This window comes from Aotus nancymaae, unplaced genomic scaffold (assembly GCF_030222135.1).
Source record: "Aotus nancymaae isolate 86718 unplaced genomic scaffold, 86718_ANA_hifiasm-v0.15.2.pri h1tg000007l, whole genome shotgun sequence".
NCBI classification, from domain to species: Eukaryota; Metazoa; Chordata; class Mammalia; order Primates; family Aotidae; genus Aotus; species Aotus nancymaae.
In genome coordinates this window covers 55165715-55188596 of record NW_026988418.1, presented here as the reverse complement: position 1 = coordinate 55188596, position 22882 = coordinate 55165715, and the positions used below count along the sequence as shown (strand labels likewise).

General features: G+C 38.5%; 1 protein-coding gene across 2 annotated transcripts in view; it reads right to left on the bottom strand.

Annotated features, from left to right (window-relative positions):
- NOTCH2 (notch receptor 2) overlaps positions 1–22882 on the bottom strand; it is a 159410-nt gene that overhangs the window by 101619 nt on the left and 34909 nt on the right. For both annotated transcript variants that reach the window (XM_012458827.3, XM_064372641.1), the window contains exon 2: positions 17534–17615. In XM_012458827.3, the coding sequence (XP_012314250.2) occupies positions 17534–17615 (82 nt within the window). The remainder of the gene's footprint in view (positions 1–17533; positions 17616–22882) is intronic.

Sequence of the window (22882 nt, the reverse complement as noted above, 5' to 3'; positions counted from 1 at the left end):
CTGGTCTGCTTGTCTGTCCCATTCCAACTACCTAACCATCTTACTCTTTAGTAATCTATAACTTGATAGTAGACACAATTTTGTCTACTATCCCCGATACTGAAAACTTCTTTTTAATTTCCAGTGAGAAATACCATGCTTCCCTTCTGGTATATCTCCAACTTATGTTCGTTCCTTCCTTCCACCCTTCTGCTGTAAACCTGTCCTACAGCAAGCCTTCTCCAAACCATCCCACCTATCTCTGATCCTTCCAACAGTAGATGCAGTGCCATGTCATGCACTACATTGTCTCTACCAGTACAATTCTTTATTTAAGCCATTGTTATGTCTTTGCTGTACCTTTCTCAAACTCCCATCTAGATAGTTTTTGTGGGGAAGAGCTTGTCTTGAACCCTTGGCATAGGTCGCCTGAATACCTGAGTATCTAAACTCCACCAAGCACTAGTTTCAAAGCAGGCCAAATTTCACGTGATGAATAAAGTCAGTCTCTCAAATATTCTACAAAATCCAACTCTATTCTGTGATCCATCTGCTAGAATAACAGGCCAAAACAACCTAATAGTCATCTTGAGGTACAGAATTATCCTTCACATCCCAGGAAGCTAAGCAGCATTATGGACATGGGAGGAAAGGGAAGTAACAGGCAAGACAGTCAGAAATAACAGACCCTTTTGTCCTAAGGCAGGAGATCTTTCAACTTGCAAATCCCTGTTCAACTATAGTATAAGGACAACATATACCCTGTTAGTCCTGGTGCAAAGTAAGATTCTCTACTTGAAAACAAGGGTTTATATAGCTCTCTTCTTGAGATGGATAAAGTTGAATTTGGTTAGAGGCTAAAAACATGGCTAAACACCCAACATTCTTCACGAATCTATAATTCTATTAAGCTACCCAGTACACGATATGGAAACTAGTCTACCACTTGAACTAAAGGTGTATATTCTAAAAATTAACCACAAAAATCTAACAGATGTCTTTCATCCCCAAAACTATATGAATGTTTCCCTCCTGTAGGGAATTTATCAATTATTTTCATAATTGTCTCTTCAAAGTCTCTCAGTGACTTCCTTCTATTCACTCTTCTTTAGCCTTGGAACTCTGCAAGAACATACTTCACAGATGAGGTTGTGAATACAGAGAAAGATTTGGGGAGCATTTTTCCATTTTAAACTCCATAAACTAATCTGAATACTTACCAGGTTCATACAGATATATTTATGACTTTTTCTTTAAAAGTCTCGGCCGGGCATGGTGGCTCACATTGAGAGGCCAAGGTGAGCAGATTGCTAGAACAGAAGTTTGAGACCAGCCTGGGCAATATAGGCAACATGATGAGACCCCCATCTCAAAAAAAAAAGAGGGGGTCACTTCTGACATTAAGAGGTTCACATTTTCATTATTACTGTTCAAACATACACATGGGGTTGGGTGCAGAAAAGTAAACAAAGGAATAAAAGAGAAAAAAAACAAGGGATTCCTCCTAATGGAACCAGAAAACATTCCATTTGAAAGGATACCCCTACAGCTCCCTCTCACTTAAGCAGGTGAAAACCAGACCCCAACTCTCACATCTCACTAGCAGCCTGGATTAGTTTACATGTAGCCACTTTACAGATTTCAACGAAGCTGGGATCTGAATAGCAATTCCAATCTATCTGGCAATGGCTGCAGTTCAGGATCAGTCTCCCTAGTAATACAGGACAGAAAAAATTTGTTCTTTCGCGTTTCCTAAGTGAATAGCCACTCGTCTAGAGAAAAGCTTAAAACAGTGTAGCAGCTTGTGTCAGCTCCAAGATGACTGAAGTCTGAGCAGGAAATAAGCCCCTTTTCCAAATAAAAGCCAGTGTTCTCTCCCCTTGTTTTCTCCACCGAGTGTTCTGTATCAGCAGGGCGAGTCCAAATTGCATCCAGGGCTTTGCTGCAGCTCTGTCGTTAGCTTTTTTTTTTTTTTTTTTTTTTAACAAGGATTTGGCCATTAAAAACAACAACAACAACAAAGCAAAATCCCACCACATACAAGAAGAAAAAGAGAGGCGTGCTTTGCAAAACAGCTATTTCAAAATCATGATTTTTAAAAAACTATACAGAATGTGGAACGAAGGGGAAAAAAATGTCTCATGTGGGTTGCGACGGCACTGCAGCTGCTCCTCATTAAAGCTCCTCTTTACTCCCTCTGGGCTAGTTTCCAGGAGAAAATTCTTTAAACAGAACTCTGCTTTCAACCCACTTTCTTCTTACACTGGGCCTCTCGGCCCCCCAATCTGCAGTGGCAGCCTGCCCTAGCTGAGCTCTAGAGGGGGGAGCTGTCGTTAAGGTAAATGAGGTAAGGGCAGGGGAAAAAACTAACAAAACCCAGAAACCAAATTAAGCATCGGTCAGTAACAAAGGTCTGCAGTTTGAAAGGCTCCTGATTCAGTCTGTTCTTTCCTGTGACCATAATGCCAGCTTAGTTTCCTGCCCCCCTTCTCTGTCCTCCCTGTTAAAGTAGATAAAAATAATTGCTAACAGCCAAGGCTAGCTGTAACCAGTGAAAGTTCCTATGTAACAGTCAATTCCCAAGGCTCTGACTACAAACTCGTAGGTACACCGGAGCCTACAGAATCAAGTCTAAACTTCTAGGCTGGCATTCAGGAGGCCCAACCCACCTATTGGTCTAGCCTCACTGGTCTCCCTCTTTTCAGGCTGATGTCTGATGGGCTCATCAACTTTTTAATTCTGTCACTTTGTGTAAAGGTAACTAACTAGGTTATACCGACTTTGCTTTAAAAACATGCATGAAGACTTCTCGTTAACTTCCTGGTAAAGAGGGGAAGAAAAGGGAAGAAGCTCTGTCATACTGACTAGTCTTGCCATTCCCACTCTACTCTCATCCTCCTTCCCTGAAAATAAAAGAATATGCTATAGCTTACTCAGCAAGAAAGAAAAACAAAACAAACTTGTAAAAAAAAGTATTTGTGTATAGATTAGTGTTCAGAACTGGGCTGTTTGTGGTAAAACACACTTTTCTAGTGTAGTTTTTTTTCTTTTTCTAGTGTAGAAGGCCCTAGACAAGGGAAACAACACACTGAAATTGTTTCATCTCAAGCATCTCCTAGAAAAGAGCCTTACTAGTTGTATATGAAGGAAACAAAGACAAGTATACAATCTCTCTCTCTCTCTCTCTCTCTCACACACACACACACACACACAAACACTTTTATCACAACTAATACACAAAGACTACCAAATACTGCAGGGCAGCTCATTTTTCTACTATGTAAATTCAGCTTCCTGGACAGACCATTTCTGCTTTTCTTGTAGAAGTATTTCAGAAAATGTTAATCTTGGTTCCCACATTAGGTTGCATGCTTCCAAATTAAAAGTTTCCCACAGGAAAAGAACTTCACGGGGAATTGTGAGGGTGGGAATTACCTCTGAAACTCCACCTCACTTAGTTTACATGTGTTCATGTTTTTCACCACCTCATCTGAATAAAGCAAAGTGTACGCTGATTTTAATAAACCCAATCAAAATGAAGCTGAAGTGGTACAAACTTTAAAGCTGCTGATTCACAGCATCATTCATCTTCACTGGAGACTATGAAATCAGTAACCACTGCAATGAGAAACCATGCTTTATTTATACAAGAACTTTGCAAACATCCTTATCTTCCAGTTTACAGTCTAGGCTCATTTATCAGAACTCAAAGGCTGAGCGGAGCACCTCGTTTCTTCAATCATCACTTGAAAGACTGGGGAGGGGCACACAGTGTTAACAGATTTGTGTTGTTGCTATGAAGAAGGCAGTCTTTCCTATGTTCCAGAACACAATCAGGATCTTACTGTACTTCCCTGCACTGGACCCTGAGAAAATATCTACTTGTGATTAAAACATGGCAAATACATTCTAGACATGAGTTTACAAAAAGCCCCTTCAATGTAATGGACAAAACCGAATGAGTTACCTCAGTTGTTCCTAAGCTATGGGCTGTGGAGTTATTGCAAGGGATCTGCAATCCTTATAAATCACTTTCTAAACTACTAAACAGTGTCTTGTCCATATTTAAATATATGTATATACTGTTATGACTAGTAAAATATAAAGATATATTAAAATGATTCTTGAATTCTTAGATTTTGACAGTATACTCTGTATTCAAACGACACACTGAGAAACTGTTTCATCTCAAGTTTTCTCCTTTATGCACTCTTGCTAAATGTCTTTCATTAAATGCTACAGAATACACTTCTTACCTCCAGACCTCACATGCTTTTCGGTCAGCCCAAAATGCTTTTCACAACCTTCTCATGGCCAAGCCCTAAAATTTCATTAAGTCTCAGCTTAAATGTTATTTCCTTTGAAAAACAGCCTTGATACCCGTTCTGTTCTTATATTCCTGACATGCTGTGCTTCAAATTAGCCTTTATTATGATTATTTGTCAACAGACTAAAAATTATTCATTCTCATACTCCCAGTGCCTAATACAATGACTGGCATATAGAAGGCATTCAACTATTCAGTACAGAAGCAAAAGGGCAAAATGGAAGGCTTCGTGGAATCTTTACCCCTTAAAAAGACCCTATAAATACATTTGAAGTTTGGGAACAACCGGGTTGAGCTATTTACCTAAAGGATTTTAAAAACTAATTAAGATTCTTGATATATAGACTACTACTTAACCCTCATTCACCTCTAAATCAGTCAAATTGGGCCAACTCCATGCAAAGTAGATTATTTTTTAATCACCTTCCCTCCCACCCCCCAAGTATGAAGTTATCCAATACACACATAGAGGCCTGAGGCACGTGTGCATGTGCAGGCACACATACCACACACACACAGTCCTCATTCCCTCTTGCACTTTCATTAGTCTCTCATTAGTCGTTGATAAAAGACTGACTACATAAATGACCAGGGACCTGGAGCCCTGAGTTAAAAAAAAAAAAAAAAAAAAATTCCTACGAAGTGGCCTCAATAGCATGAACTGCTAGATTCTGTAGTGACTGGCACTGAAAATTAAAGAAGATCTCTAGAAAGAAAAGCAAGTATTGGAGCCTGCTTTCCATCCCCCAATGTTGGTGGATGACTACCTTCAAAGTTCTGAAGTCCAAAAAAAATATCTGAAAGCAGAATAGTTTAAAAAGCTTACTCTTTGGTCTGAAAGGATTTTCCTAGTTCAAAAACAATTGTACCTATTTGGATACCAAAAATGAAAAGCAATAGTGGGGAATCTTCAGATTGCCTAATGAGATCTGGAGAAACAGCTCTTAGTCCCAGGCTACATTCTAATGAGTTATGTAATAAAGGCTAATTCACTTAGCTGTGTTAAGCCTCAGGCTCCTCACTTATAAAACAAAATGAATGGCAAAGGTGCTTTCCAAAGTCCCTTTGACCTCCTAAGTGTGATGACTCTATAATCTAGGCCTTTGAAGTCCCTTGGCAATACCACCCAAGGATGTAATGATGCTTGCTGATGTTAATGTTTGGGTATGTGTAATTGTATATGTTTTGACCACTGTCCCACTCCAAGCAGGAGATCCTAGGGCAAGAACTGTGCTGTGTCTCTTTTTTTATATCCCTCACAGTGCCCATCACCCACGAGGTGCACAGATGGTTCCATACATGCTTATGTAAATGAATTGTTCCACAACTCACACTTTCAGCTAGCCCCTCACAGATGCATAAGAAAGCAAAGAACAAGCAAAGAGAAGGAACAATATATTTTAAAAAGGTAAGGACAATGGGGAAAAAAATCTTGTATTTAAAAGGGATAGAAAGGCCTAAGTATCTTCTCCCAAAAAACTCCTGATTTCTTGAGTATAGAATGGTGGTAAGTATTTCAGTCTCTCTATGGAATCTGACCTGCTGATTAGTTACACAAGGCTAAAGCTGACTGACGTATGTATGTGAGACGATGGTCTGGGAAAGAGAAGCACTAAATTTAAGCTGACAGGAAATCAACTACTTAAGTTAAATCAGGTACAGCTTTATCCAGATCTCATTTTTATGCATCCTCTCTACAAAGCATGAACGCTTACCTTACTCATTTCCCATCTCATGATGCTATCATTAATTCTCGTAAAATTTAGAGAACAGGTGATGCCTCCTAATTAGAGAGTTTGCTTTTGTCACAAACTGTGACAGTCAGTGTCTGCCTTTGCCTGGAAGAAAATGAATCACTTTTTCATTAGTAATCAAGTTATGTCAATTTTTTTTAAGAGTGATCCAGAAATTCCAGGCCATGAGTTTCAGCAATATGAGACGGAGAATCAGACACCACAAATACTGTATACAAATAGAATTAGACAGAAAAAATAAAGTCAAGGAGGTACTGGGTTACTTTTCAGGATGACTGAGGTTTCAGAAGGGGCAAGCTGCCCTGTAAAATAATTCCTCAAGATGTATCTGGCTTACACAACAAGAACCAGTATTTCAAAATCTTAAAGTGACAGGCAGTTAAACAACCATGGCAGTACCATGGGCTAGGCAAGAGAATCTTAACCCCCATCAAATGTTTTCCACACAGAATAGGCAGCTCTAGTTTATTCTGGATAATTGAGGGTTTGGATATGTACTATATAATCAGAGGAAACAAGCAGTAAAGGACCTGAGCTAATTTGGGGTAACCAAAGACTTGGCTAACAGATGCTTGCTTACTCTGGATCCCTCAAATGAATCAGATCTAGCCATTATGCTGGACAGAAGATATTTGAGGTTGAGATATCTGAATTCTCAACTAAGGGAGTGAACTATGCAGTATATGAAAACCAACCCTCTTCTTAGTGCCTCTGTTTTTCTACCACTTCTCCTATCCCAACACATAATCTTGCTCTTGCCTTAGAGAGTCTTAAGATTCTGATTTTCCTTGCAAAAACATGACCAAAAGCCTACCTGCCTCTCTGTCTGGCAGAAGTACAAGAATCAAGAGTCAAGGGCAAAAAGGTCTGAGGGAGGGACGGTAATTGCTCCCAGCTGCCCTCTCTTCCTGTCCCCTGGTCCTCTCCTTCACCCACACTCTAGATATTCTACTTCCAAATATTCAAGTTAACATGTGCTAAAAGAATGATTTTTTAAATTACTTACCTGTCACTGTGAAACTAGATTAATCCATATACTGGTTTAGTAAAAGCTCACACAAACTGGCGTATACACAGAAGAGAGCAATCAAGATGTAGAAAACGTTTGAAACTGTGTCATTAAGAAAAAATGTTCTCACTCATAAGTGGGTGTTGAACAATGAGAACACATGGACACAGGGAGGAGAACATCACACACTGGGGCCTGTCGGCAGGTGGGGGGCTAGGGGAGGGATAGCAGGGAGTGGGGGCATTGGGGAGGGACAGCATTAGGAGAAATACTGGATTTAGATAACAGGGGGATGGATGCAGCAAACCACAATGGCACATGTATGCCTATGTAACAAACCTGTACTTTCTGCACATGTACCCCAGAACTTAAAGTATACATTTTATTATACTTAAAGTATAACAAAAAAATTTTTAAAAAGAAAAATTAGTAAGAAATTGATAATGATTATTACAGGAAATAACAGTCCCTTCTAGTCTCCTCAGCTCTCTTCCTCTTACCCTTCTCCTATCTATCCATCTTCTAAGGTACCACTAATATTCAAATACCCTTCTCCTACCTATCCATTTTCTAAGGTACCACTAATATTCAAAGAGTTAGCATCTAAGCAGTGCACCAAAAGTCCTCTGATTTTATTCTTTTGTCCCACAGTAGTTGCTCCTTTGTCTGATTCTCCATAGTTATTATCTGTGCCCCTACAATGGGATATTACAGACTGTTTTATTTTACACATCTCTGCTTTGTCTTCCCAGCAAGACTTCAGAAGATTGCCACCGTGTCTTATGCACGAGAAACTGCATTCATTGTCAGACACTCTCTGGGTATGTGTACTTGTGAATAAAGAACTCAGGCAACTCAAGCCTCTTGGGTTTTTCTGTCTATTCACAATACCCAGTATAGTGATCAATTACAGTAACCTGCTCAGTAAATACTAGTGTGATAAAAATTAAACTTTTGTTTGAAAAGTGAAGATTCTATAGTGCCTCAGAGTTGATCTAACCTTCAATGTTCAGCACACAGGATTATAGACAGTGACTGCAGGAAAGTGATCTGAATCTCTACAGATTTAAAACCCTAAATGCTCCTATTCTACATAAATCCTTATCAGATTATTTTCTTATTACACTTACTTTTCTCCTCATATTTATGTGAAGGCAAAAAACTGGATAGAATGCTCCAGGTGAATGTGTTTGCTGAATAATATCATCTGTCACTTAAATAATGTCTTTCTTAGTCTTTATTTTCACCTTTCTTTCATAAAACCCTTTCGGTAAAGATCAAGTAAAAGACTGTTTAGGAGAAGAGCATTTCAAGCAGAAATTACTACATTACTTTTTCATAGGGAAAGGCTGATGAAGTCTAAGAATTGGCAATACATTTGTGGACACAGGGGACTAAGTGCTAGAGAAGGTCACTGACAGTGAATAAATAGGATCTAGAAAATGTGCAGAAATCCAAGAGAAATTTTAATTTACCTTACATTGGGGTGTAAGGAAAAACCCAACTAAGAGAAATATGAAAGCAAAATACGTAACACAGTCACATGTACGCACATGTGTGCATACACAGACATGTGACAGCAGGCCAGAGAGACACTAAACTTCATTCCTAACTACTGAATGTTGAGAGGAGGCCTAATGAGAACCTCTATCACACCCATACATTTATGCTAGATTAACAAATTTTAAAGAGCTTGGAAATTTTTAGATCATTACTTTTTTTTCATATTCTGATATCCCCCACTCCTTTGCTATCCTTGATAAGGGCAGATATCGACAAAATTAAAGTGAAGAATTTAATTAGGCTTCTCTAGATCCTGAAGGAGAAATAGTTTGCATTTTGCTTAGTCACAAAAAAAAGGGAGAAAAAAAATCCTATGTGAAATTAATGATGCTAACAAGACATACCTGAACAATAAGAAACTTCATATAATATTATGGTTAACCTGGAGACTGTGTTGAAAGAAATCTAGCTAAATTCACATCCATTAATGCCAGGTTGCATGACAACATTTGTTGATTTAATTTCTTGGCAGTTACCCAAGACAGCTAAAATGATACAGGCAGAACCTAAGAACCAGATTCTCCTACTTCTTCACTGAGTACTGAAATATATAAAGGCCCCACTGAAAGAATAAATATCAGTTGAAAAGAGTATGGGAATTACGTTGCTATGTGTTAAGAAGCTAGTAATTGGCCAGGTACGGTAGTTCAGGCCTGTAATTCCAGTCCTTTGGGAGGCAGAAGTGGGAGGATCACTTGAGCCCAGGAATCGAAGACCAGCCTGAGCAAAATGTGAGAACGTGTCCATAAAAAGTTTAAAAATGGGAGACTGAAGCACGAGGATGGCTTGAGCCCAGGAGGTGGAGGCTGCAGTGATCCATGATTGCTCCACTGCACTCAAGCCTGGGCCACAGAGGGAGATGCTAGTAACCAAGATTTCCTTTACAAAAGACCCCTTAGGGACACATCATATTTGATAAAGGATTTTAATAGGACATAAGTATTAACAAGAATCATTTAAGAATGATACTGCTAAAGGGTCCAGTTTTCAAGTCCTAATACAAGGAAAAGTCTCACAGGACATACCCATATGCATCTATAACTCACTATGCAGATGTAAGGTACCATATTCAAGAATTTGGGACTTTTGTGCTGGCAACAACATTTATCAGAAGTCACTGAATTTAACCTGTCTCAATTTCACAACTCCATAAATCTGTCTGGACTTGCTCCTGTTCCATTAGCAAAAAGAAGGGAGAAGTTTCAAATTAGTTCTCTCTACTGAAGTACACTTTAATAGACAATATTCTCTATCCCCACCTTCACTGCCCTCTTCTTATATTTCATCCATAGTAATTACACTGAACTTTCAAGTCAAAGGCCATTTCTCAGAAATGCGGTATTCACCAAACCTGGTGCATATACACTCATGTAACTACACGCAGGTTCAGTGTTATAGTATTACATGAGGTACTCAAGTCTACCTAATGCTATTGTCTTTAAATTCAGAAATTACATAAAGCAGCATTTTAAACATATTCCTGATCTGAAAAGCCCCCATTTTGTATACTTTTGAATGTTCCACACTTCCTTTTCAGAAGGTTCCATTTGAACTACCATCTTAAAACAGGTAATTCTATCCCATTTTATTTATAGGCAAACTGAGACTCAGAGTGACAGCACATTTTCCAAGGGTATATCTTAGGTCAGCTAAAGAGCAGATTACTTAACTTCTCTGAGCTTCCTATACTCTCACAAAAGGACTAAAGTAAATACATGCAAACTACTTAATTGAGAACAGACCCTAATTCGCAGGAAGTGCTTAGTAAATGTTAGCTAGCATTATAGACTTTAACTTGCCAAAGATCCAATTGCTAATAGGAATCAGAACTCAAACTCAAGTCTATCTGGCATGCGTCCTCTTCATGGCTTTTCCAGGCTCCTTGGTCCACTCACCAGTGCCAGGCTGAACCATACTAGGTCATGAGGCAAAAGAAAAAATCAGTAGTACTGATCTCCTTATTTAAAATTGTGATAATTATCAACTTATTCTGCATTAATTCTGATTTTCTGAACAGCTACATAAAAGTATTATTGATTTTGATTACTGAGTTTTTGGCACTCCCTTAAATTTCACAAATGAGGCCAGTGCCTTACTCATTTCACCATAGTCTCAGCCCTGCCATTCACTGGTGGTTCCTGTACAGAAGGCTATACTATAGTCAGTTTATTTCACACTTGGCTTTACTTTGAACCTCTCTAAGAAGTCCAGGTTAACAAACTGGTAATTATTTTATGACTTCCCAAAGAAGTGTGAAATAATATGATAACAATATTGATTAACTACAACTACTACCACAGACTTGAGTTATCTGTTATATGTGGTATGCATAAATAGCATGCAATAAATAACTCTTGAATTAATAAACCCTGAACGCATTACATTTTAAGAAAACATTAATCTATGAAAGGTATTTAATGAGCCAAAAAACAGCATTCTTTGTTTTATGTTAAAAAGATAACTATGGAAGAGTAGCCAAGCTTCTGCTATCATCTTCCCGAAAAACTATATACACAGTGTTCAGCTAAGTAGGCACTGTATTTGAAGGAACGAGGCTGGCAGAACCAGTTTCAGTTGAGAAGAAAGAGAAAGTGATTTAACAGTTGATATTTTTCCCTGCGTATATCTTTGATCTGACAATGCCCCTATACCACCCTGAATGCACTCACAAGAAGGTGAAGAAAAGGGGAAAATGCTGAGTCAGCCATGACTTCTGAAAATGCCTTTCTGGAGGAGAAGCACAACAACACAAACATTGCTAATGCATGCTCCATGAAAAGCTAGGTTCTAAGAGATTAGGAGTGTCTGTACTCCCTACTTACTATACAGACATTTACCAAGAAGACAAAGAAGGCAATGACTCTAGTTTTTCTTGGATGGATTCAGGAGACCTGGACCACCAACATGACTCCCTAATCCTGGCAAGGAAAATTGTTAGCTGTTAATGTTTAATGTTTATTACCGCTACCAGACAAGTTTTAGAGAAAATGTGACACAAAATTGTATTTTATAACATTGTATAATAATTCACCTTAAAATGTAATTTTTAGGTCAGTACTTTGGCAAAAAGTAGATATTATCAAATGCAAGCACCTTTCTATAGAAACCTATACAACTCATGGTGATTTTCTGCTGTTTCACAAACACTATGTTAGATATTTACCAAGTGGTATGTAGGAAATTCTGAAAGACCCTTTATAGTTCCAGTTTTCATCATGAAAAATAATTGCAGAGTAACTTATACCAGACTAACCCTCTTGCTCTGGACAAAATATTAAAGGCACTGGAGAGCCACCAAAAGCAGGCAAAAACTAGAAGGGATATAAGCCCCGGAAAAAACAAAGCAAACTATTTGAAACCAACATTTACAGTTTTTTTGGTTTGCTCCACTCCCCCGAAGGTACACCCCAGTCTATGCAGCAGAAGAGGAAGAGTGTGCAAGCAGAAAAGGGAAGTCCTGCTATGCTGAGGAGTCAGAGGTATCTGGAGCTGTCACAGCAGCTAGAATGTGAGGAGGAAGAATTCTGGAAAACACAGAACTATAGAGTGGGTAGCTTCAATGTATGTATACAACTCTGCTCAAATCATTAAATAATCCCTGACTGTGCATGAGCAAGGTAAGATTCAGAAACCCAAGAGAAAGCAAGCGCTGGACAGCTGAAAAGACTGAGCAGAAGGTTCCTGGAGCTGGGAAGACAAGTCCTGCCTTAGAGGGGCTTGATAAACACCCCAGGGCTTGGTAGGCCCCTCACACTTTCCACTGAACCCCTAGAAGGGCCACATCTTGGAAATAAGAGCCATATGCCACAACTAAGATTTGTATCATTGGACTAAGGGCAGAATAGAAGTAGGCCCATCCTAACAAGTCCTAAAACCTAGCATCCATAGGATAAAGATGATCTGCCAATCTTGACAAAACTCAACATTCTTTAGTGGGAAACAAACTTTAAAATCTACCACCCACAATGTCCAGTAAATAATGTAAAACTACCATGTGAAGTAAAGGGAAATCATACCCATGGTCCAAAGAAAGAGCAGTTGATAGAAACAGAAACACATCCATAGACAACCCAGATGTTAAGAACTAGCAGACAAAGATTTTAAATAACTATAATAAATATGTCTTTAAAATGCAGACTTTGTCAATTATACAAAACATAGCCTCACCTACCCCCAGGATCCTAGTGAATTTGAGTTGTCCATGATCTTTAATCAAATTGGGATTTTGAATGGTTTATATTTGAAAGCCTGAAGCAAACAACTTGAAAGTGATTAATGACATCAAATTTAATTATATATTTACACCTCCCAGTAGGACAAGGGAAAGAATAAGATGTCTTATTTCTCTGTAGTGAGAGGGCTTTATTAAGATTTGACGGTAGTTGTTTAACAGCAATAATTGAGTTTTATGCAAGATTACACAGGTTCTCCTCATCTGGCATCAAAATCTAATCACAGACTGATAGGGTACCTAGGCTCCTAACAGTGAGAAAAAACAATTGAGCTGAGTAAAAAACTAATCTTCTAAAGTACTTATCTTCATCTGTCAATGTGATCTTATCAAGGATTTTTATAATTTCTATAAACAATCATTATATTTTAGCTGAATCAGTAGCATATGCTCTTTAAACAGATAGTCAGATTCCTTCTATTTTAAAACATTTTCTACCAGTTCCCATCCTACCACTCACCACTCACCCCCACCCTGGCCCTGTAAAAGGAATTTAGTTTCAACTTTCTTTTCTTAATCCACTAAGCAATCTCATGAATAAAAAGATAATCACATGCCCTGCATGCCTGATAGAATGTTTTTATAAACCTTCTCAGTGTTTTAATATTTATTTACTATTTTGTAAAAATAATATTTACTGAATAAGCTAGATCATCTTCCCCAGAGAAAAAAGGTAACGTTGGTGAAAATATACTGAAAGCTCTGCTAAGTACACATTATTTTTGCATAAAATTTTGCATAGAATTCTGTGGAGGTTGGCAAAGCACTGTAGAATGATTGACATAGCTGCCTTGATATTGTTCTTGCTTTGTCTGTGTCCACTTATGTTGACCCTGCCACTTCTAAAGATGCTAATATTACTTTTGCTGACGTAGGGAATCACTCTTTATACATGTTTTGTTGTTCATCTTGGTCTCCCAAAAGGATGGCCTCACCAAATTTTTTCTTTTTCTTTTTCTTTTTTTTTTTAAGATGGAGTTTTGCTCCTGTTGCCCAGGCTGGAGTGCAATGGCGCTATCTTGGCTCACCGCAACCTCTGCCTCACGGATTCAAGCAATGCTCCTACCTCAGCCTCCTAAGCAGCTGGGACTACAAGCACACTCCAGCATGCCCAGCTAATTTTTGCATTTTTAGTAGAGATCGGGTTTCACCATGTTGACCACAATAGTCTCGATCTCTTGACCTCGTGATCCACCCGCCTTTGCCTCCCAAAGTGCTGGGATTACAGGCGTGAGCCACCGTGCCCAGCCCCCAAATTTTTTCTTACTCTTAACTCAAAGAGTTTGTTTCCCTCACAACAGGAGAGACACCTGAGGGACATACCCAAAACTGTATCCATAAGAATTCCATCCTATCAGCAATAAACAAGTACCTGGGGACAGAATATAGGCAGCTCCATTTTCACCAACCACAGTTGCCTGCCCTCAAGCAGTGTTTCTTCCAGGCACTGAGGGCAACTTTGTCTCTCCAATCTTGGCTGGAGAGTGAGACTAGTGACCCAACAGTCCAGTAAAGAACTATGGAGAGGGTGGGAGTTGGGGAGAGTAGCATGGGGAGAAATGCCAGATATAGGTGATGGGGAGGAAGGCAGCAAATCACACTGCCATGTGTGTACCTATGCAACAATCTTGCATGTTCTTCACATGTACCCCAAAACCTAAAATGCAATTTAAAAAAAAGAACTATTGGACTTCTTCCCAACACTGACCCTTAGGTGTCTTCTCTTGGTAAGTGTTCAGAGATTGGCCTCCCCTAGAAACCTTCTCTCCCCATGTCAAACCAAAAATATATGGGCCAACATTTAGAAGATATTTGAAATTCTCTATATATAAGTCACCAAGTTGAATCATCTTCAAATAGAACTAACTTGCCTCTCTTTATGGTATTACCATCCTAAATGCTATGTGAAGTACATAAAATTTTTTAAAATTTTACTTCAAGTTCTGGGATACATGTGCAGAATGTGCAGGTTTGTTATATAGGTAGACATGTGCCATGGTGGTCTGCTGCACCTATCGACCCATCATCTAGGTTTTAAGCCCTACATGCATTAGGTATTTGTCCTAATGCTCTCCCTCCCCTTCTCCCCAACCCCTGACAAGACTCAGTGTGTGATGTTCCCCTCCCCGTGTCTATGTATTCTCACTGTTCAACTCCCACTTATGAGTGAGAACATGCAGTGTTTGGCTTTCTGTTCCTCTGTTAGTTTGCTGAGAACAATGTCTACCAGCTTCATCCAGGTCCCCTAAAAAGACATGAATTCATTCTTTTTTACGGCTACAGAGTATTCCATGCTAATATATGTGCCACATTTTCTTTTTTTTTTTTTTTTATGAGATGGAGTTTCACTCCTGTTGCCCAGGTTGGAATGCGGTGGCACGATCTCGGCTCACTGCAACCTCTGCCTCCTGGGTTCAAGCGATTCTCCTGCCTCCGCCTCCTGAGTAGCTGGGATTACAAGCTCTTGTCACCACGCCCAGCTAATTTTTATATTTTTAGTAGAGACGGGGTTTCATCATGTTGGCCAGGCTTGTCTTGAACTCCTGACCTCAGGTGATCCACCCACCTCAGCTTCCCAAAGTGCTGGGATTATAGGTGTGAGCCACCATGCCTGACCCCACATTTTCTTTATCTAGTCTATCATAGTTGGGCATTTGGGTTGGCTCCAAGTCTTTGCTACCGTAAATAGTACTGTAATAAATATATGTGTGTATATGTTCTTATACTAGAATGATTTATAATCCTTTGGGTATATGCCCAGTAATGGGATTGCTGGGCTAAATGGGTATTTCTGGTTCTAGATCCTTGAGGAATCGCCACACTGTAATTTTAAAGAAGAGAACCAGTGTCTTCTTATTTAACATAAATAGACAAGAAACAAGTGTGTGATGATATCTACTTAGCACCTTTTTGTTTAAAAACACATTGTCGAACAATAGCTACACCAGGCACTGTACTAGGCATCAACTATGCAAAAAATGCATAAGACTAAGACCTCACATTCTAGTAGAAGAAAGAAACACATCAACAAATGACCATAATGCAGTGGGTTAACCAATGCAAGAGTTGAATAACAGAATAAAGCAAGCAACTAAGGGACCAGATGCCACAAAGAGACTAAACAAGATTTCAGTGGCCAACTCTTAGGTATTAAGTTCCCTCCCTTATTATCTCCAGTCGTATCTCCATTCTTAGAGGAGAATGCACCACATGTTTTTTTTTCCCCCAGCTAGAAAAACTAAATGAGCAGCCCATAATCAGCTACAGAAAAACTTTATTTCCAATGTTGTCTTTATTCCAATCCAAACAACCTATTGTTAAGCTTTACTGTCATCACAGCTCAAAATATTTTCACTTTAGTGAAGAAAATTGTTTCTGACTTGAAAAAAAAATCTTCTCTATAACATTAAAAAATTTAAATCCTGGTGTCAGGATGGATCTCAGTGGGAAAAAGCCATAATTATATTTCTGGTAAAAAATAAAATGTGTTGGATAAACTCACTTAAAATGCTTATTAAGCAAGTACCTCTACCAAAGCAAAGAAAAACTACACCTCATAAAAGTGAAGGAAAAGAAGATAAATTTCATATTACCAGATCTTATTTTTCCAACATCTTCCCTGAAATAAATAGAATGGATACATATTCCTCTCAAAAATTTTCAAATGATGTAGGAGAAAAAAAATTATTTGGAGGAAACCTAGAAAAGCTATTATGAAATTATCTCACAGCCTTCCTCAAACAAACAAAATGTCTTGGCTAGAGGAGATGGTTGGAGAAAAAGGAAAAAAAAATGCTCTGGAACCAAGAATTAGCCTACATTTTCTTCATCCTTACTCTTTTATCCACATATAATAATACACACTCACAACCCCTGCTTCCCGCCCCATCTACACATATGCGTACATCTTCCTCTCTTACTCTCACTTTCAGAATCATATTTTTATACTAGAAAAAATATGAATATAACATTCACATATACTGAGCAGAATGTTAAAGCTGGTATCTATTTGGTTTTACTTAAAAACAAGATCATAGCTAAAATGGTAAGGGGAGACTCTAAGAGTATGCCTTAAACTGAAAAACACAAGGGAATCTGATAGATAAACTGATTGATTGATGGACTGATCTTTATTTCTCAGATGCAGTCTTGCTCTGTTGCCCAGGCTGGAGTGCAATGGCATGGTCTCAGTTCGCTGCAACCTCTGCCTCCTGGGTTCAAGTGGTTCTCCTGTCTCAGCCTCCTGAGTAGCTGGGACTACAGGTAGGCACCACCACATCCGGCTAATTTTTGTATTTTTAGTAGAGTTGGAGTTTCACTATGTTGGCCAGGTTGGTCTTGAACTCCTGACCTTGTGATCCGCCTGCCTTGGCCTCCCAAAGTGCTGAGATTACAGGCATGAGCCACTGCACCCAGCCTACCCGGTATACATTAAGTAGCCACTCACTGAAAAGTATTTTTCATAATGAGAAAGATAGCAGTAAGATAGTAAGAAGTTCTTATTGACCAATTATCAGGCATCCACATCCTTCCATCCTCACCCCCAAACAAAATCTGTACCAGGAAAGCTCAAGAACCAGTAACATTCAACAGAAGCATTAAAAATAGAGGAGTAGAATCTTGTCCAGTGTTCTATCTTAAAAAGAAAATATACGAAGAGAAAAACTTACTTGCAGTATCCTGTACCATTGTGGTAGGTAACACATATTCCTTCATTTACACAGGGTTCATAGCCATCTCGACACTGCAATGCTAAAAATAAAAACAAATGCACATTAGAAATAAGTCACCAATCATAACCCACCAAAGAAATGTAATCCAATCCAGATCAACATTCTTTCCCACCTAATCTGGGTTTCTTTTTAAAGTTTTAATCAGTTCTTTATTTTTTTGGCTTCTAGCACAGAAGTATCTTCCAAAATACTTCCATCCCAAAAGTATCTTCCAACAAGAACCATCTTTGTGGTCTTGAATGATGCTCTTAGTTCCCTGTGTTTCAGTATCTCCAGCTGTAACATCTCCATCTCCCAATTAAAAATTAAAGCTCTACCATCTATGACATGACAGATCATCTTGGGATTTAGATACTTCTGATGAGTATTATAAGGATTCGTTAATGAATGTTTAGGAAAATGCTAGGTAAATAATAGATCACCACGATACTGAATAACTACTTAGCTTTCAGGTAAAGTTTTAAAACAGACCATTTCTGCAGTAGTTTTGAAGGTTAAAAAAAAAAAAAGACCACTTGGAGAAGTAATCAGAAACAGCAATAACAGTCATTCAACAAACTGAAGTTGAGAGCCTAGTATTTCCAGGCACTAAATTAGGATCCAGTGAAAAGAAGTAATGTAAGACATAGATAAATAAAAAGATGGGGAGTCGATCATGAATAGAAATTGTAGAGAGGGTATCAAAATAAATAAAAGGAGAAGGTAATTTTATACATACAGATAAAACAAAAATTCTCAAACCTGTGATTCCCCCATTCCCTTTAAGAGACAATGAAAAGACACTTTACCATCTGAGTCCCTCCCAAAAACAGACTTTTCAGAAAAAAAGAACAAAACAGCAATAGTAGAAATTTTCATTGATTTCAGTCAGGAATGGAAGAAGTCTACCCAAAATCTGCCAATCATTTCCTGGATAATTACAATATCTTGATTGTTTAGCTCTTGGAGTTGAAATTTTCATCACCAAGATACATATTAAGAATCCTAACAACTGGGAAGGTAAGACAGAAAGAAACCTAGTCAAACAATAAATATCAAAATTGAAGCTCATGAACTCTTTCTTGAAGGTTATTAAGATGTCCACCTCTTATGACAGTTCATGTATAAATACCTGAAAGCAAAACTGAGACGTTCCCACCTCCAAGCTTCCTCTTGCCACACCACTCTATGCATAAATTGTGCAAAATCAGAGACTCTAGGCCTGCCCATCCCTGGCATCAAAACCAGCAGCCCAGGTGTAAGCTGGATGTCAGAACTCCTCCACCAACAATTACTGCATAAAAGCCCTTTATTTGCCCAGTACTGTATCCATTAGTGGAATCATTTGAGAATATGTTTATAGAAAATGCATCCTATCCTTAAAATAATATTTTTAAATAGTAATAGTAATAATAATAGGAACTAACACAGAACTTACTAAATACCAGGCACTGTTCTACGTGCTTTACATAAATTAGCTAACAAATTCAATCTTCATAAGTAAATTTCATTATACCCATTCTCAGGTGAGAAAACAGAGGATAAGTGGCCTGCCTACTGTCATACCAGTGAGTTAGAAAGCCAGTATTTGAATCCAGAGACTCGGCTCTTAACCACTGAGATATACTGCTTCCCACTACCTGAAATTTCTCAGGATTGGCAGAGTGGATATTATTATACCCATTTACCAGTAGTGAAGGCCAAGGAGAATAAGAGGCCTCTTTATGGGACACTGCACCACTAGCTGGTGGCAGTGCTGGGCCTAGGACCCAGGTCTCTACTAAGTCCAACCCATCTCTTTGACAGCTGCTGGGATCACACAGAGTCACCAGGCTGCAGGCCCAAGCAGGCAAATTCAGGAAGAGGGTCATCTTGTTGTCCATATCCCACTTCCCTGTAAGGCTGAAATGCTCCCTCTTCCCACACTGATAAGCCCAATGCAACAACTATAATTAAAACATTTAATGTCAGGTTATTTCCTCCATACCAAAGTTCTCAAACTGATTTTTTTCATTCTCTTTAGACACTTTTATTAGCTTCAGTGAGAACTTCTGGGCTTTTTCTATTTACTTTTTTTCTTTAAATAAAATAATAAATAAATAAAACCCTCACAGTAAGAAGGAAATGTCCTATAGGCACGAAAAAAGCTGTAGCTCTGTCCCCCTGCAGGAATCCTGATGCAGTGGAGGGACTCAGGAGACCTGAAATCCTGTCTGTACGCCTAACTGCAAGCAAAACACAACCTCATGGGGGCTCAATTTCCCTATCTGTAAACCAAGCTGAGAGTTAACTAAATGTCCCTGAAGGTCCCCTGTGATCCACCAGCTCAATTTCTGTACCTGTAAACCAAGCTGAGAGTTAACTAAATGTCCCTGAAGGTCCCCTGTGATCCACCAGTGACAGCTCCCTCCTTAAAAGTTCATGAATGGCATGCCCAGTACCTGAAGAAACCTATCCAGGAGTGGATAAGGACCCAGCCACCCATGACACAGAAAGCCATGGGTGCAAAAAATCACGGCCTGTTCCTATTAAGTGTCCTGGCAAATCATTATAGTGACAGGTTCAGAGAAATACAAACAACCCAAAGTCAATATGTAGCAATCAATCTAGCAAATAACTTTACAGCCTAGCCTTAGTGAACCAATCACACTCAGTAACTGAAAACAAGGTGGGCTTACCAGGCTAATAATTAATGTCATCTGGCTGATTTGTGGGATCATGCTACCTTGAACCTTTAACATTTACTGAGCCACGGTTCTCAAACCTTAGTAAGCATTGGAATCACTTGGAGGACTTTTTAAAAAAGAGTGTTGGACTCAACCCCCACAATTTCTGATTAAGCCCATAGGGGGCCCGGGAATCTGCATTCCTACCAAATTCCCAGGTGATGTTGATACCATAGGTCTGATGAACCACACATTAACAACTATATGAAGGCTTGAGTGTCCACTTTAAAAAATACTCAAAAGCTATATAATATTGAAGTCTTAGATGATAATATATTGCCGGAATAAACAGGATGTGGAGAAATGGAACCCCTCTACTCTGTTAATGGGAATGTAAATTACTACAACATTGTGGAAAACAGTGCAGAGTTTCCTCAAAAAACTAAAAATAGAATTACCACATGATCCAGTAATCCCACTGCTGGGTATTTACCCCAAAGATTTTAAATCAGTGTATTGAAAAGATATCTGTACCCCCATGTCAAGTTATGGAAGTGTCCATCAACAGATGAATAGATAAATAAAAGGTGGTAGATATACACAATGGAATACTATTAAGCCTTTAGAAAGAAATTCGGTAATTTGAGACAACATGGACAGAATTGGAGAACATTATGCTAAGTGAAATAAGGCACGAAAAGACAAATACAGCATGTTCTCACTTACATGTAGAATTGAAAACCATTAAAATCATAGAAGCAGAGAGGAGAATGGTGGTTACAGAAGTTACAGGCCCAGGGGAATGGGAAAATGACGGCCAATGGATACAAAGCTACAGTTAAACAATAAGAACATGTTTTTTTGTATGTTTGAGATCTACTGCATAGTGTGGTGAATATAGTTAATAATAGAGAATTGCACATTTCAAAATTGCTAAGAGTAAATTTCAAAAAATGTTAAATATTTGAGATGAAAGGATACATTAACTAGCTTTTAATTGTTCTACATTGCATTCATAAATTATTACATCACTTTGTACTCCATAAATGTATACAACTATATGTTGACAATTCTAATTTTTAAAAAAGAAAAATAAAGTAATCTTGAGACTCGTGGCTTTACTTAGGAGCAATTTATAAATCAATATTATACTTACTTTCCATACAAAGAGAAATTAAAACTTTGATAACCTGAAACCATAAAAGTGAGACTGGGAAAGACTTCATTTCAAAATCCAACATACTTTTTTCCAATGTAAAACATGTAAATTTAACAATAATGGAAGGCAGCTTCATGTTTATAAAGTAAAAAAAGAAACATTAAATCAGACCATAGAGAATTGATGCTTAAACTGATGCTTTAACAGACTCCAAGAAACTAGTCACTCACAAAGAGTGACTTTTTCCCCAAATTTCCATGTTAAGCCATAAACAGCAGGCACTCAATAAATACTTGCAGGCTGAAACAAATCTTATTTACTGTGTATGTGTCTGATGTTTGTGCATGCCTTCCTCTATTCCACCAAAAAAAAAAAAAAAAAAAAGTAAAAAATAGATTTCAATCTCATCATTCTATCACTTGGCAATATAATATAAAAATCTAGAAGCCAATTTCCAATTTTCATACATTTTCAGTACAGTGCATTTGGGAACTAGCTATCTAATATTCAGAACATATTTAGAAAGCATCTACTATGGGCAGGCACAGGCCCTGATGTCAGGGATACTGTAGTATACAGAATAAACTCCCTGTCCTCAGGAACCTTATTTATATAAGAAAAAGGTGGCTAAAAAATTCATAAATAAATAAAATCGTTTTGGACATCAATAAGTTCTATTGGAAACAAAACCCAGTAATGGGATACAGAGCAATCATGAAGGCTGGGGGTGCAGAAGTGTACCTCAGATAGTGTCTAGGAAAGGCCTCCCTGAGGAGGTATGCTTTGAGCTAAAATGTAAATGAACAAGTGTCATGAAGATACAAGGGAAGAGCACCCCAGGCAGAGGAAACAAGTATAAAGGCCTTCAAGTGGGAATGAGACTCGTATTCCAGGTTCATACGGCTAGAGGTTACTCAGCAAAGAGAGAGGCCAGGGAGGCAGGCAGGGGTTAGATCACAAAAGGCCATGTAAGGATCCCAGCCCTACGTGGGAGAATAAACTACTCAGCTGTTTTAAATAAGAAAAATGGCATAGATTTATATTTGAAAAAAAGTCAAGATTATGAAATGTTCCAGTGAGTAAAAAGGTTTTTCTTGTCTTTCTTATATAAGTTTATTCAAGTCATCCATTTTTAGACTAGACTGAAGATATCCATTTTCCTAGCTCCTCATAATGGCAATGATTTTATTCTAATAGCATCTAACCTTCCAGAAGCACTACTTGTAACATGTTGCCCCACTACTTTTTAACCTACGATGGCTGTCAGCTCTTACTTAGTTCTCAGAACTTACCCTCAGTTTGGTTCTCCTAAGAACCAGCTGGGAGGTCTATGCAGTACCTTCACACAGTACCAAGTCTGGCACTTTTTCTTCCAAGGGTAAGCCATTTCTTACTTCAGCCAGTCTAAGCTCCCACGCTGGCCTTCCAGATCAGAGCTTACCTTACCTGCCCAGTATCACTACCCACCACTTCCACTGCACT